Source organism: Physella acuta, unplaced genomic scaffold, assembly GCF_028476545.2.
Source record: "Physella acuta isolate Inbredline_101_S28 unplaced genomic scaffold, ASM2847654v3 ptg001660l, whole genome shotgun sequence".
Classification (NCBI taxonomy): Eukaryota; Metazoa; Mollusca; class Gastropoda; family Physidae; genus Physella; species Physella acuta.
In genome coordinates, this window is record NW_026733173.1 from 7,775 (window position 1) to 24,870 (window position 17,096).

General features: G+C 39.4%; 2 protein-coding genes and 1 long non-coding RNA gene across 3 annotated transcripts; 2 read left to right on the plus strand and 1 right to left on the minus strand.

Moving 5' to 3' along the window:
* Window positions 1-886: 886 nt before the first annotated feature.
* Window positions 887-5,838, minus strand: LOC131929649 (ankyrin-1). The gene is made up of 2 exons (XM_059285951.1): window positions 5,472-5,838; window positions 887-3,053 (listed from the first exon to the last, which is right to left on the minus strand). Exons 1-2 carry the CDS (start codon window positions 5,478-5,480, stop codon window positions 1,200-1,202), a joined length of 1,863 nt encoding a protein of 620 aa, XP_059141934.1. The 5' UTR covers window positions 5,481-5,838; the 3' UTR covers window positions 887-1,199.
* Window positions 5,839-10,823: 4,985 nt separating this feature from the next.
* LOC131929654 (uncharacterized) lies at window positions 10,824-12,815 on the plus strand. The gene is made up of 3 exons (XR_009383988.1): window positions 10,824-10,857; window positions 11,189-11,480; window positions 12,673-12,815. It is a non-coding gene; the product is annotated as an uncharacterized LOC131929654 (long non-coding RNA).
* Window positions 12,816-12,918: 103 nt separating this feature from the next.
* On the plus strand, window positions 12,919-16,099 carry LOC131929650 (uncharacterized). Its single transcript, XM_059285952.1, has 5 exons — window positions 12,919-12,939; window positions 13,412-13,514; window positions 14,192-14,323; window positions 14,922-15,148; window positions 16,026-16,099. Exons 1-5 carry the CDS (start codon window positions 12,919-12,921, stop codon window positions 16,092-16,094), a joined length of 552 nt encoding a protein of 183 aa, XP_059141935.1. The 3' UTR covers window positions 16,095-16,099.
* Window positions 16,100-17,096: the final 997 nt, after the last annotated feature.

Sequence of the window (17,096 nt, forward strand, 5' to 3'; positions counted from 1 at the left end):
TTTTTTCTGACCTTTTACAAGACAAGGCATGCAGCAGAAGGCCAATTGAATAAAATGCAGATGTTTGTAACAAGCTTTTATAAGTTCTGGGTCTATATAAGTTCTCGTTATAAGTTACAGACAATACAAAATAATATGGAGCTATCAGGTTTCTTCACAACAAGTATACGGAAATAAAGGGCAATATTATATAACCTATTACAAGGACATGCATAAAAATTTAGAAGTAAAAAAAAAACTTACTCTTGCATGTACACTGTGGTAATATTTGGCATCAGTTCTTGTATAAAGAATAAATAATGAGGAAAAAAATCAAAAGAAAGGAGTGAGCAGGCAGAGTATTTGTAGAGGTATTTTTTATCAGAGATCAATAATTAATTGAAATGTTGTATATTTTTAACAGGTCACTGATAGTCACTGTCTCCTCCCCCCCCCCCCCCCCCCCCAACACCTTTATTTAAATCATTCAGAATCACCTCCCCTCCCCCATCCCAAATACTTAACTGATACGAATAGAACAGTTCTAGCAGTCCTTGAATAGAACAGTTCTAGCTGTCCTTGATAGTTAAATTAATCCAATCTCAAATGGAGCATGTCATCCCCACCCCTGGATCATGTGCTATCCCACCCCAACCCCGAACAAAATAGAAAAAAGAAACTATGTTAACCAGTCCACCGTCAGCCCCCCTCCCCCAAACCCAGAAATTTTAAATGTCTGAATAAGTCATCGAACATCATAGAATTAATTAAAGCAGATAAAGAAAGATTTAGTGGAAACAGATTTAATAAAAAAAAAACTAGCTGGAATTGTGTGTGTAACCATTTCAAAACTAATATTCAAGATTTGAGTGAACTAAAAATTAAACTTATAGGACATGTACTGGCACAGAAAGCTTGCTGATAGCAGGAATACCATACCACATTGACACCATGCCAAATAAATATTTTAAATTACAGGTTAAAAATAAATTCACTTAGCAGAGTTGTATTTCTCTTATTTTGTGCCAGATAAATATTTTAATTAACAGAACTAAATTCAATTCAATTAGCATAATTACATTTCTCATAGTTTGTGTCTATTTCTAGACAACTATTCCCAGAATTGTATTTTCTTTGATTTTCTATTAATTCTTTAAATAAATTCAGCCAGATAAATTTATAAACTACATACCAAAAATTAATATTTAAATAAAATGAAGCTAACCATGCTGATTGGTGTCTAAAATGTCAGTGTTCTGGTACCTCAAGGCTTTAACAACAGCATCAGGAACTGGCAGGGTGTGCATGTCCTTGAAGCTGAGGTGCGTGCAGATAAACACGGTCCTGATTACATCCAGACAAGACATGACCAGCCTTGGCACCTCGTCCAGCCTGTGCCTCAACCTGGCAGCCAAATCAGGACGGACCAGACGCAGCGCCAGCTCCTGGCTCACCAGCTCCTCCCTTTCCAGCTTCGAGAACGGCCTTGACATCTGCTCACACAGGTAAACCCCCGTGTCGAACCTGTCAAATTTGAAAGCTTTTCTAAAAGCCCTGTGTTTACCGAAAGCCCTGGCGTAGATGTCTGCACCGTAGGAGAGTAGAGTCTGGCATAGCTTGACGTTACCTGAGCTGGCAGCAAGGTGAAGGGGGGGATACGCAGCCGGGTCCTGGTACAAATGGACATTAACAATACAAGGCTCCGTGGCGAGAAGCAGCTCAACGTATTCAATGTTCCGGCTAGATATTGCTTTATCTAACGGACGCAAGCGATTAACATTTGGTCTGTCTAGAGAGGTGGACAGGTTAATTAACTCACTGATGACCGCGGTGTTGCATCTGTCAGCATAGTGAAGAAGGGAGTTAAACGCGTAATCCATATGAGATGATAGGAACCCGCTTGGGTATAATTCAGGGGACATAAGCGATGATGCAGCGTCGTTGTGCCCTTGCTCTAAAGCAAACTGGAGAGGGATTTTCCCGATGTCGCCACTCAAGAGGCAAGGATTAGCACCATTGTTGAGGAGTAGCTCTACTATATCCTTAGAGCCAACCCCAGCAGCTAAGTGCAGGGGAGTTAAGACATCATCGTTAGCCATGGATCGCCTCTCAGAGTACCTGATACTGCTCTTCACGTTAACACTGGCACCTTTTTCTATGAGAATCCGACACACATGCAACAGATCACACGCAGACGACTGGGAAATATTTTTATCTCCCCGAAGATCCAAGCACTCGACTAGAGGTGTTTTTCCGGCTTCGTCAGTGGCATTGACGTCTGCGCCCAGCTTTAGCAGCAACTGCACCATCTGGACTAATCTCTCAGATGCCGCAAGGTGCAAGGCTGTGGTTTTTCTCACCTTCACAGGTGCATTTATGCTCAGGTTGCTGCAAGCGCTGTGAACAGAATCTTTCAGCTCATCACACTTATCTACCAAGTAGGAAGAAACTTGAGTGTCTGGAAGTATATGTGAGCTTAAAATTTCCGCCGGAGTCTGGGGCGAGAATAAAATCTGAAAGAACGGGAGGAAGTTTGAACTTGCTGCAATGTGAAGTGGAAGATACCCTTGATTGTTAGCATGGTGCAACATTTTCTGCAGCCAGCGAGATGCTAAAACTGCTTCAAACAATGACTCCGATTTCTTTCTCACAATCACATGCAGGACTGTGTCTCCGTTTTTATCAACAACCAACTTCTCGGCCTTCTCCAACATTTTTTTAAAAACTTTCTCAAAACCTGATTTATCCACTGCCCTGAACAAAGCCTTGGAAGTGATGACATCAGCGGACTTTAAACCAGGGAATTTAAGTTTATTAGGGTCAGCGTGGGGGTCGCAGCCGCATCGCATGAGGTACAGGGCAGTATCCGCAAGCCCTTTGGCGATGGCGTGAAGTAAGGGTGTAGAATGCTGATGTGGACACAGGTACCAGTTGAGGGCATTCGGGCAGTGGGTGACCACAGCAGGCCGGACCAGTTCGTTGATACACTTCTTGCATTCATCCACCTGGTGGTCGTCTATAGCTTTGGCTAGTTGCTTTTGTTGTTGTATTATGTCTTCCAGAGTGGCCTGCTCCTGGGTTTTTAAAAATTAGAATTAAAGTTAAAAAACAACTTCATGAATACTTAAAGCCACAGAAAATGTATTACTAATAATCATTTGTTAAGTAGGTATTAAGAAATAAGATTAAATTTTGAAACTTAAATCTAGAAGTAGGTTTATATTTTTTTTAAATCATTAGGCCTATATTAACAAAATTATACCAGGTTAAAAATTAACAAAATACCAAATCAAATGTGGCTAAGCAAATTAAAATTAGGTTGAATTCTGGGTAGAAAATGTAATAAGCAAGAACTGTCACCCCATGTTATTAAAAGCCATATTATGTGAGCAGATTTAAAAAAAATGAGTGGACAAATAATTTACAGTTGTTTCCCTTTGTACTTAATCCTGCTTAGGTATGTTATTTTTTATTTGGATAAGTTATTTCCAGAGTTTCTCACAGAGTTCTCTCTTGAGAAAAATGTCTGCAAGTCAACTGAAAGAAACCCTGGTTATTTATTACATCAGCAATACTGAGAAAAATTACCTGACCCCTGTGAATGATTGAATTAATAACTATTGTATTATTATATTAAAAAAAGGCTACCATGTCCACTATATGAAAATGTAAATAGTAAATACTAGTAAATAGTCTAAATACAAATCCTGTCAGGCCAATATCTGTTGTTTAACTTTTAGCAGATAAGTATTAGATTGCTGATTTACCAGCTTCTAGATCTAGATCTGTACTATAAAAAATAAATGTAATCAAACTATTAGACTGATAATAGAATTTTTATCTAGAAACTAAATTTAGTTAGGCCTATTGGTCATTCACAGTCACACACTCCAACCCCAATGTTTACATTTGTGTAGTTTAGTCAGTTTAGTGTTAGTGGGTGAGAGATGTGTTTGGTAATTGTATTAGTTAGGCCTTTGGGCTGTATTATTTTAATAAAATGTACTGAATGCACTTATGTATTGATTCCATGCCTTGACCTTAAAAAAAAGAAGACTAAATCTAAATTTAGTTAATTCTATCTGCATATAGATTTATCTAGGAGACAGTAGTTACTAGATCTATAGCCTACACGTAAATACACTAGTACTACTATAGTTTTACTATAGACTGTCTATGCTATAGCCTATAGGCCATTTTATTATGGTTAAAACTTAAAAGTCTAGAGTTTACTTAGCTGCCGTAAGGGCTAAAATCTTGATCTAGATTTAGAATACATCTATCTAGAAGACTCGAATTCTAGTAGAGATATACATTTTGAGCCGTCCTTTTAGGATTTCATAGTGTCAGCCGCCAACCAATCACACGCGAGCTTTCTTGTGTTTTGGTTGGCAGCTGAAGTAACTCTTTTTGGAGCTAAAAAGGACCAAAAAAAGCAGTTTATTTTTTCTCCATGCAGAAACTAAACTGATCCTTAAATAGTACTAATATATAACTAAAAAAATTATAGACAAAGTGCTATAGCATCATACAGAAAATGTGTAGTATCAGTATATAATAAATTAGTTCATTAACAAATTAACTATTAATAATGATAATGAATAGTTTGTTTCGGTTAAGTTAAGACATGACACACAACACTGTGAGTGCGTGGTATGTGGCTGAAAGGTGATTGTCCAAATTATTGTTTTGAGTTTATATTTAACTCAATGCAACAAGCCCACCCGTTGGTTGAGGCCAGGCCGGGGGGAGGTTCTGTCCCAGATTCAAAGGGTCGACTCAAAATATCATCGCTAGATCTAGATCTAGTAGAGTTAAGTAGAGTAGATTACTTTTACAGATGTCTTAGTAAATCTAGATTTAGACAGATTTTAGCTTTAGACTAAACTAAACTAGAAACTCTAGGTTAGTAGTCTAGATTTCGGATGATTATAGATTCTAGTTATAGATACCGGTGTCCGATAATAGACTCCTCCATAAAATAGGTGTGTTGGGTTTGTTAGTAGTATTGTAATCTCGACTAATTTTATGGTTAAAAATTAGGGTTAGGCGTATGATAGAACCAGGGTTGGGGTTAGTATTGAAATTAGCCAGCCATGTGTGTATTATTTAGTTAACTACCAGTAACCTAACACCCCTTTTTTAAAGAAGCTTCCATTATTATTATCGGACCAGTAACCTAACACCCCTTTTTTAAAGAAGCTTCCATTATTATTATCGGACACCGGTATAAATATTCTCCCTAGATTTCTAAAATTAGATCTAGATTGAGAGATTACAATCTAGATTTAGAGAGAAGTCTAGAGTCTAGATTAGATTAGTGAATAGTAATAGATCTAGTTGTAGTTAGATTTTAGATTTAAAAAAACTAAAAACAACTTTTTTGATTTTCTAGATTTCTAATTTCTACTTTTTAGATTCTAGATTACTACTGCTGTCCAGTGTCCATCAGTTAAAGAATTGATCGTCAAAAATCGTATAAATATAAAAACCTCATCCATTTCTTGTTAATGATTAGGCTGTGCATGAATTATAATAGAAATTCAGATCTATAATTATTGAATAATAAATAACAACAAAAAATTCAAACACTCAGTAGTGCTAATCAAAATCAGCTGTTAGTAATCTGGTTGCACTAGCTACCGAAAATCAACAGTTCTTAGATAAGAGGTGCAAGCATTAAAAATTAACCTTGAGTAAAAAATGTAAGTCTATTTAATAAGTTGTCAGTAGACATGCTAATAACTTATTTTTATTATTTTTGCATCTCTAAAATAATCAGATGCCTCAAATATAGATTTTCAAAATGAACCAGGACGTAAATGACTTAATTAATAATTGTACTTTTTTAGAAGTAAGCCTAAATGTAAAGACTAGTAAAGATAGTGCTCTGGTCAAGATTGTGTCGTTTTGCTCCATGGCATCAAACTGAAACAAAATAGTCAAAGTTTAAACTGAAAATAAAGCTTAATAGCTAAGTAGACCCCCCCTCCCCCGAAGAACGTCTACCGCCCCCCCCCCCCCCCCCCGAAAAAACGAAATGGAATTTTATATACAAAATATATACTTTTACCAGTGTCAGTACCTTCCCCCTCCACGCCCCCTCTCACCCCCCCCCCCCCCACGCCCCCTCTCACCCCACCCCCCCCCCGTAGAAAAAAGTCTGGAAGAAACACTGATCATAATTAATTACTGCCAGTGTTTCTTTCAAGCATCTATTCGGGGGTGGGGGTAAATCTGTTTAAAGTTCTAATTTAGTCTCGTTTTCAAGAGTATTGTTATTTCTTCTTTGTTACTTTGTTAATAACATATCTGTTTTCGTGTTTTGGTGCCCAAGCTAAGTAAGTGATGTGTAGTGCTGTTGGTCAATTTATGAAGAAAAATTAAGGCAAACATTACTTGACGATGTTGTATTTATAGTTTGTTTGTTGTTGGGGTTTTTTTTTTGGGGGGGGGGGGGGGGGGTGTAAACCGCGAATGCAAGTGTTGTGCTCTGAGATAGGTTTAGGGTCACGGTCAAAGGTCAAGTACTACTATAGACTTCTCACAGGGAACCCAAAGAGAAACTACTCCAGTTGGCTTGATTAAGATAAACTGATACATTCAATGACACTACGACAATCTTAGTAGGCTATATAGTAGAAGATTTGAGTAATATGTGTGAAAGGGGCTTCATTTTGAGTCAGTTCCCGTTGTAAAACCAAGGGGGGGGGGGGGTGCTATGGACAGGGAGAAATAGCAAGCGTCCGTACCTCGCACAACTCGTGTGCATCTATACAGAGGCGTAGCGATGGCGGGTGCCGGGTGACACCATTTAGGGGTGGGGGGTGACACCAAGGCAAAAAATAGCAAAATATATACAGAAAAATAATAATTCCCCTGAATTAAATGATTAATTAGAGTGAGTTAAATAGTCTTTTAAGAGCACAGTTAACAAATCCCGACAAGGGTGGAGGGGGGGGGGGGGGTAACACCATGACGTAAACCTGATAATGATAGAGAAAACATATGCTACATCCAGCTGTATTTATAACCGACTTTGGATAAAAATCGTTAGTATTATCTGAGCACATCTGGGGGGGGGGGGGGAGTGAGGGGGTAAGTTACATCAACTCAACGTTGCAAAATCTGCCTGAGGAAAAATTTTCGTTGAGAATCGTAATAACCTATGTGTTAAGCCATGTATGAGTTTGGGGGGGGGGGGGGGGGGGTAAAAATTTAAATACATTCAGAAAAAATATTTGAATACAATAACACATGCGCATACACATACTTACAAGTGTGTATAGTGTATGGTATATATATATATATATATATATATATATATATATATATATATATATATATATATATATATATATATATATATATATATATATATATATATATATATATATATATATATATATATATATATATATATATATATATATATATATATATATATATATATATATATATATATATGTTTTTTTCTTACGGGGGGGGGGGGTGTTAAAGAATTGATCATTATGTGCCGCAACGGGTGACACCCGACCTCGCTACGCCACTGCATCTACATCATAGGTACATGAAGATTCCAATCACTAGATGTAACCTAATTTAAAAACAGTAGCACAACTATTGATATTGTTCTCATTCCTTTGGTTGTTGTTTTTTTTTATCGTCAGCAATAACTTAAATGTGTACGATAACTTTCTTTACTTCACATCATTAAAACAAACAAATCGACTCATGCACGTGACTTTCTCGCTGGCGGCATCGTCCATAAATAACGTCACGCTCCGTAAGACGAATGTCCCTTTACCTATATGCACAGAAGTCAGACCTCCTTAGCGCCTTAGTAATTTTAGCTCATCCCGACCCTCAACCCCTAGTTGTTATTTTTTAAATATTTTTTTTTCATTTTTTTTAAAAATACGAATAAAGCTGGGTGGAGGTTGATTATATATTGATCAATATTGATCAATATGTATGGCGATATAAAAACTTTCTTTTAAAAAAAAATGCGAAATAATTAAGTGCACTATTCACTGCACGATGAAGTCACACTTTCCCAATACGCTACTTCAGAGGCGTAGCGAGGGGGGGGGGGGGTGGGTGGGGGGGGGGGCGGACCGCACCGGGTGACACCATTTAGGGGGGAGGGGGGGTGACACCAAGGCAAAAATTAGCAAAATGTACAGAGAAAAATTTGAGGGGGGTGCAAATCGAAAGTTTAAGGGGGGGTGCAAATCGAAAATTGAAAGTTTGTCTCGGGAAGGGTCGCTAAGTCTGTGTGGGGGTGACACCATTAAGTGTCGCACTGGGTGGCACCCGACCTCGCTACGCCACTGCGCTACTTGCCATGATTGTGTCAAATATTTTCACCGCAGTCTCCCAAGGACGATCTACCTGACACCACTCTGGTAAATGATATGAGAACCTCTGGTTCACGCTAAGAAATTTCACATTTTATCTCTAACCTTGTTGACTGATCGGGGATACGCTATCACAATCACATATTGGTGTGTTCGTGGATGTGGTTGGTGTGTTCGTGGATGTGGTTGGTGTGTTCGTGGATGTGATGGTGTGTTCGTGGATGTGATTGGTGTGTTCGTGAATGTAATTGGTGTGTTCGTGGATGTGGTTGGTGTGTTGTTGGATCTAATTGGTGTGATCGTGGATGTAATTGGTGTGTTCGTGGATGTGGTTGGTGTGTTGTTGGATTAATTGGTGTGTTCGTGGATCTAATTGGTGTGTTCATGGATCTAATTGGTGTGTTCGTGGATGTTATTGTTGTGTTCGTGGATGTGGTTGGTGTGTTTGTGGATGTGGTTGGTGTGTTTGTGGATGTGGATGTGGTTGGTGTGTTCGTGGATGTAATTGGTGTGTTTGTGGATGTGGTTGGTGTGTTGTTGGATCTAATTGGTGTGCTCGTGGATGTAATTGGTGTGTTCGTGGATGTGGTTGGTGTGTTGTTGGATTAATTGGTGTGTTCGTGGATCTAATTGGTGTGTTCATGGATCTAATTGGTGTGTTCGTGGATGTTATTGATGTGTTTGTGGATGTGGTTGGTGTGTTTGTGGATGTGGTTGGTGTGTTCGTGGATGTAATTGGTGTGTTTGTTGATGTGATTGGTGTGTTTGTGGATGTGGTTGGTTTGTTTGTGGATGTGATTGGTGTGTTCGTGGATGTGGTTGTTGTGTTCGTGGATGTGGTTGGTGTGTTTGTGGATGTGGTTGGTGTGTTTGTGGATGTGATTGATGTGTTCGTGGATGTGGTTGGTGTGTTCGTGGATGTGGTTGGTGTGTTCGTGGATCTAATTGGTGTGTTCGTGGATGTGGTTGGTGTGTTTTTGGATGTGGTTGGTGTGTTGTTGGATGTGATTGGTGTGTTCGTGGATGTGATTGGTGTGTTCGTGGATGTGGTTGGTGTGTTCGTGGATCTAATTGGTGTGATCGTGGATGTAATTGGTGTGTTCGTGGATGTGATTGGTGTGTTCGTGGATGTAATTGGTGTGTTCGTGGATGTGGTTGGTGTGTTTTTGGATGTGGTTGGTGTGTTGTTGGATGTGATTGGTGTGTTCGTGGATGTGATTGGTGTGTTCGTGGATGTGTTTGGTGTGTTCGTGGATGTGTTTGGTGTGTTCGTGGATGTATTTGGTGTGTTCGTGGATGTGGTTGGTGTGTTCGTGGATGTGGTTGGTGTGTTCATGGATGTGGTTGGTGTGTTTTTGGATCTAATTGGTGTGTTCGTGGGTGTGATTGGTGTGGTCGTAGATGTGATTGGTGTGTTCGCTTATTCTCGTAGATGTAACTTGTGTTTATTTCAGATATTTTTCTTCGAGTGTGTGTGGGGGGGGGGGGTTGAAATTTTAGGGGAGAAGAGTGGGACACTGGTAAAAGTATATACATGATTTATGTATAAATTCTATTCCATTGGTGAGGGGTGGGGGTGGGGTGAAGATCGTTGATGTGTTTGTCGCCCTTCTATTATAAGTGTGTGTGTGTGTGTGTTGAGACCTACGTAAGTGTAGGCCTTTAATTATAATTGTACAACCCTACACCCTTATTATAATGTAAGGCCCATTCGTATATGTTATGCCTATGTTTATAGTTATGTGCTTTGAATTACTGAGTGTTTGTTTGGGCCTATATTAGTACAGTATGCGCATGTGTAAGGTCTATCTCCAGTATGTGTATGTATAAGGTCTCTGTGTATGTGTATGTGTAAGGTCTATCTGTAGTATGTGTATGTTTAAGATCTCTGCTGTATGTGTATGTGAGGCTGGTGCTTCAATTCTTTCCTCCCTTACAATGACTGAAGCCGCTGATTTGTCGTAGATTGTCAACAGGTTTGACCTACATCAATCAAGTGGCTCTTTAGAGACTAATAACACTACAAGCTAGAACTGATTTCTCCCTTCCTTCCTAAAATACGTATCACTCTCGTGACCGTTGTGTGTACCTTGTAATTTTTTTTTAAGGTTTATGTTAGATCACTTGATTTCTATAATTAAGAATACACAGGAGACTTCATCGAGTTAACTCGTGTATATTATTATTCACAACAGACAGCTCAGACGACACATCTTGTCTCGAATTCACCGTCTGATATCACACTAGTTACACACCGTAAACAGACTGAACATTCAAGGGACTTAACTGTGAAAAATATACTGCAAGGGTCGTATTACTAACCCAACATCACATTACAGTGTATAGACTATTGTTCCGTTTTATCCACACGGACACAAGATTGAGCTCAGTGAATGTTTATTTTTAGCGTCAGTCAAGCGTGACGACCGCCGGCTGATGTCCCATGTCTGATAGAATCGCGAGTGTGTAGTAACGCACGTAGTCAGTGTTTGTGGACTGATGCTTGATGATGATGTGGGTTAGTGACCCGCTGTTTATCATAGTTGTTTGTTAGTGAATGTGTTTATCATAGCTTTGTGTTAGTGAATGTGTTTATCATAAATGTGTTAGTAAATGTGTTTATCATAGCTGTGTGTTAGTACCAGCTGTTTATCATAGCTGTGTGTTAGTGAATGTGTTTATCATAGCTGTGTGTTAGTAAATGTGTTTATCATAGCTGTGTGTTAGTACCAGCTGTTTATCATAGCTGTGTGTTAGTGAATGTGTTTATCATAGCTGTGTGTTAAGGAATGTGTTTATCATAGCTGTGTGTTAGTGACCAGCTGTTTATCATAGCTGTTTGTTATTAGAGCTTTTTTTGAGATGTGTAAGAAGCTAGCTGTTTATCGAACTGTTTATCAGTGAATCATATTCTTGCAACAAAGTTTACGTAAAATAACATTGTTTTTGCAAAGCTTTAAGCTCAAACATTCCAAATGTGAACAAACATTTTGTTTACGGAAGAAACAAAAATTCACGGATTAATTCAACCAATTTAAAGGACATTTCATCTGACGATGACTCGGTGGTTTAGGCCATCTTGTTGGATTTTACTTCTGGGTTTGATGAACACATACCAGGTGTTCGGCACTCCGGATACAGGTAACTAGAACTACACGTACTTTGTGAGTTGGTCTACATCTCGTATTGTTTACACGATAGGTCCGAATCCCTTCTTTATAGATATCATTTCTGTACTTTTTACATTATTTTTTTAATTGAAGTAAATTATTGTGCATGTTGATGAGCTCTCTTCATTTCTGGAGATCTCGAGTGACTTGCATTTCTTCTCTCTTCTTTTTACCTCTAACATGGGTACCCAACCGCTTTTTGCAAAACGTTAGAGCAAGTTTATCTTTGGAAATCTTCAGCAACTCTTGACATCTTCTTTCATAGGGTGAAAATCCAGCAATTTCTCTAAGAAGATCCCTTACGAATTTTGCATGCTTAATTATAGTGGCAGTCCCATTCTACATGTAGGCCTGTTCTTCTGCCATTTTCAATTTTAGTAACTTTATGACCTTTGTTGAGGCCCACTGATAAATTATAACGGACACCCATTCCTAAACTGGTAGGCCTATGTGCCTCTTTTATTGACAGCTTGAGATATCGTTTCTGCCCTGCGCTATAAGTGTGTCAAAGATTACCTTGAGTTTTCCATTGTAAGCTAATATTAGTAATATGGGTAGATGCGCGTGGTTAAGGTTAATGACGAGTTGTGGCTGGTTTGGGTTAGGCTAAAGAATGTAATTAGTGTATTATGGTTTAGGCAAGTTTGTATTGGTTATCGTAGTTGCGTTGCTTCCTGCTGACAGAAAATGTTCCTAACACAAATCAGAATGAAGAGTTACACAATCAGCTCTTTCAAACAACTTTCTTGTAGAGTTATTTTCCCCTGCCTGGTAGCTTGATTCGGGTAACTTGGGGTTAATTTCAACTTGTTACGTATAGTAATGACGAAGAAACTCAGATCGTAGGGGCTTATGACAAGAGCCACGGTCTGTCAAAGACAATCACGCAGGGCATCGTACCAGGAGGGAAAAGAAAGGGAAAGCAAAGACGACACTGGATGGATGACGTCAGAGATAGGACTGGCCTGTCCGTTGCTCAACTACTTAGATTGATTGATTGATTGAAATATGCTACTTTAAGTCTTTTACGTTAAGTTTCAGGTAGACTAAGTTGTTAATTGGCTTAAGATGATCTCTCACATACAGGAGACATGACGCCTATAGCTAGCCTTGTAATTAATGAATGTTTTTTTCTGATGTAAACTTTGACCTCTGACCCCAAGTTCCGGTCGAATCCCACTGCAACGACGTCATCTTTTTCCACCAATCAAAGCTGGTTGTGCTGGAGCATTGGGCCAACCTGTCTGACACCAACTGCACGCTGGGGTTTCTAGCCTTCACACCGTACCATCACAACGGCAACCCGTCGAGGGTGAGTAAGGTTTATCTCCACTTCCGGGAGCACGTTACTCCCCCCTCAATCACCCCCCCCCCCCTTCTGCTCTTTCCCCACTCTTTCACCCATCATTATGACAAGATCGATAACCCTAGTACATAACCTCCCCCCCCCCCCCATCCCAAAAGTTTGCAGTAGATTCCCACCTCCCCTTTATAGATTACTTTTTGACCCTATGCATAATTGTGGCAGGGTTTCGTCATTAGTATTAGTAGTAGGGATAGGTATGTATATAGGGATAGTTTAGCGTTGGGGATATAAAGGAATAGGGTTAGTGTTAGTATCAGAGATAGGTAGGAGTATAAGGATAGGGATAGCCTCAGTTTTTGGGAAGGGTGTACTGATAGGGATAAGGTTAGTGCTAGGGATGGGTGTGTAGAAAGTATAAGGTTAGTGTTAGAAGTAGAGATAGGTAGGCATATAGAGATAGTGATAGTGTGAGAATTAGGGATAGGTATAGAGTTTGGGGTGTAGGATAGGTGAAAACATACGATGCCACCACAGTTGTTGTCTATTTGCAAACATCCCGTCATTTTTGGGTGTTTACTTGTTTTTCCCATCTGCAGATCCACGTGACAGTCCTGCACGCGTCACTTCCGGGAACAAGGACACCGTGTCACGGTGACCGTCTGGATATCATCGACAGCGACAAAGTTACAGTGCTCAGTGGTACAATTAGGTGCAGGTTTTGTGGGGGGGGGGGGGGGGGAGCAGGTTTTGAATTGGTGTAAGGGGGGGGGGGGGCAGGTTTTGCATTGGTGCGGTGCGGTGTGTGTAAGGGTAGGCGGGGGGGCAGGTTTTGATTGGTGCGGTGTGTGGTGGTGGTGGGGGGGGGGGGCAGGTTTTGAATTGGTGCGGTGTGTGGTGGTGGTGGGGGGGGCAGGTTTTGGATTGGTGCGGTGCGGTGTGTGTGGTGGGGGGGGGGGGGGCAGGTTTTGATTGGTGCGGTGTGTGGTGGTGGTGGGGGGGGGGCAGGTTTTGGATTGGTGCGGTGTGTGTGGTGGGGGGGGCAGGTTTTGGATTGGTGCGGTGCGGTGTGTGTGGTGGGGGGGGGGCAGGTTTTGATTGGTGCGGTGTGTGGTGGTGGTGGGGGGGGCAGGTTTTGAATTGGTGCGGTGTGTATAAAGGGGGGGGGGCAGGTTTTGGATTGGTGCGGTGTGTGTGGTGGGGGGGGCAGGTTTTGAATTGGTGCGGTGTGTGTGGTGAGGGGGGGGGGGCAGGTTTTGAATTGGTGCGGTGTGTGTGGTGAGGGGGGGGGGGCAGGTTTTGAACTTGTGAATAAGAATTAACTAAAGAAAGAACTGTAATTGAAATAGAAAAAAAAAACGTCATCTCCCCTACCCCAGGTAAAGACGGTATCTGCGGAGATTTTACCGGCTCGTTTGACTCCACCCACAACACTGTGTACTTCCGGGTGACGTCATCAAATGTGACGCTTAATGGCAGGGCAAGGGTGCTGTTCAGTGCTTTCAATAGTGGTGAGTACATAGCGTTAGATCTGCTGTTTGTTTGTTCTAATGCAAGAAGACAATCTTCAGCCAAAGGGATAACATCCCTTCATTGTATTGGATGGCGCCTTTAGTAAAGGTATATTTAGAGGATGAAACCCTAAAATATTTACACATTATGGGATGGCGCCCTCAACAATTTGGATAATCGTGCCCCAACAATCCATAGAAGTGCACCAAGAATGCAGGGTAGTGCCCCAACAATCTAGTGTCCTTAACTCCTAACAATCTAGGTGTAGTACCCCCAAAATCTAGTGCCCCTACAATACAAGGCATGGGGCCTTGTACAGCCGCTGTACAGCATCCATCAGTAACGAACTAATTTGAATCAGACTGGAAGAATACACCGAAACAAACAAAAATGTCAAGAAACACATAAGGAAAGACAAACGGAGTTATTTGGAACTGCTGGCAAGAAACTCTGCACTCATTTAAATCAGAGATGAGGGCATTACTAGAACACACAAAGCGTCCCCTTGAGTCAACCTTGACCATTTAATAAAATAACTACTCACACGTCCCCTTGACTCTAATAAAATTACTGATTAAGTACTCACACTCTACACAGACACGTGCGACACAGAGAAAGAGTTTTGCTGCGACAACGGGCGCTGTGTCGACGAGAGTATGACGTGTGACGGCTACGACGATTGTGGTGACGACAGCGACGAGGACGACGGCTGCATGTTCTCTACTGGTGTCATCGCCGGCATTGCTGTCGGGTCGTGTGTTGCCATGATGCTGATGGTGGCTGTGGTAGTGTTGGCATGGAAACGAAAATGGCGGACTGGATGGGTAAGTTTTGTAAACTTGTTGGCTTGGGTATATGTAAACAGATGGTATGCCCGTACGAAAGTGCATATTAAGCCAATAAAGTGCAAGAGCGACATTCTAAAACCTTATAATAAAGATGGGTCGAAAAATTACGTCACGGGAGGGGGGGGGGGGGGAGAGGGAGAGAGAGGGATTTGTGACAGTTTGTCACCATTAGCATTAAAATAAAATAAATTATGTTTTTTTTTTTTTTTTTGCACTATTAAATTTGTAAATTTTCAGAAAAAACAAAAGTTGCATCGTTAAAGGGGGATAGGGATGGTGAGGGAGGAAGGGGGTGAATAGTGACATCATTTCAATTGATCTACGTTTTTGTGGTGTCAGGAGGGGAGGGGGGTAAAACAAAATGTTTCACCAAATCATGATACGTTATTCACCTGAAGACCGTTAAATTCGAACTAAGGGGAAACACATTTTTTAAAACTTCACATTTATGTGTTTTGGATTGTGAGTAACAAAGTGAATTACCACCATAGTTTCTTTCAGGCATCTCTTGTGGTGGTGCGAAATAGAAAGGAAAAAATATATTTGTGATATTTATACAGAATACATATATACTTAACCAAATTTTTAATGTACACCACGGGGGTTTCAAATGACTCACGCCCCCCCCCCATTTCCATTGGAAAATGCCTGAAATAAACCCCGCTTCCTATCGTAAAACAGTTTTTTTAATGAAACCTGGGCAGCAAACGTCTTACATTTTGCCACGTAATGTAATCAATAAACCTCCTATAAATTGTCTCATGACATCATGTAATTTACCTCCTGATTCTCTTATAACACCATGTAATTTACCTCCTGATTCTCTTATCACACCATGTAATTTTGTCACCAGGGTGCTGGTCCTAACCCTTCATTACAGCCATACTCCATCAATGAAGAGCGTCAAAAACTCCTATCATGAGGAAACATTTTTTTCAACATAAGGGAAGTAACTACTCCTGTCAGAAGCCAAAGAATATTATTACTTGTTGTCTCCCCTACCTCAGCATGTACAATTTGGGGATAACTTTTAATAATGCTTAGATCTAGATCTTTACTATGCGACAAAATCAACACAAAAATTATGGTATATAATTATTTGTATTAATACTTATTTTTGTGATTTGTTTTTACATGATCACACATTCTTTTAAATCAAAATATTTTGTAAAAATCAAGTTTTAAATTCATAAAATTTATATTTTAATTTTGATGAAATGAAAGTGGGTATAGTCTACATTACATACTGCAATTACCTTTTTTTATATCTTTAATATTTATAATGACAAATTATTTTAGTTGATATGTAGCAATTTTTATCCTTATTTAGTATTGAATTTAGAGATAGGATTAATTATATATTTTTGAATGTTGATTTCTTAACAAATATATTAATAAACACATGTCTGTTAAATTAAAAATGTATGTGATAATAAAAATAATTATGCATTGTTATTTCATTGATTAAATATACTGGAGAAAAACCAGTTTGACCAATAGAAAATATTGTTGTATATGAGTAAATCTGATGGAAGTTGTACTAACAACCAAAACATCACCTCATATTTTAAAACACAAGCAAGTCTATTCATTTAAGATAGAAATGCATAATTTGATTTGGTTCAGGTTAAAAAATTTTTTTTAATAAATTAGCAGAAAATCTGTTTCTTTGTTAAAACTATTTTTAAAAATTAAACCAACAGAAAATATATTTTATATAATTTTATTTAAACAGCAGATCATTTTTATAATCAAGAAATGATTACATTAATACAGTGTAAGTTATATATATGAAAATTGACTATTATGCTTAAACAATTGCAACACAATTTAATACTTTGATTAGCACTATACATTCAAATGTATAAAACAGTTCAGTGATGAGACTCATAAACCAAAGAATTGAATCAACAATTAAAGCTTT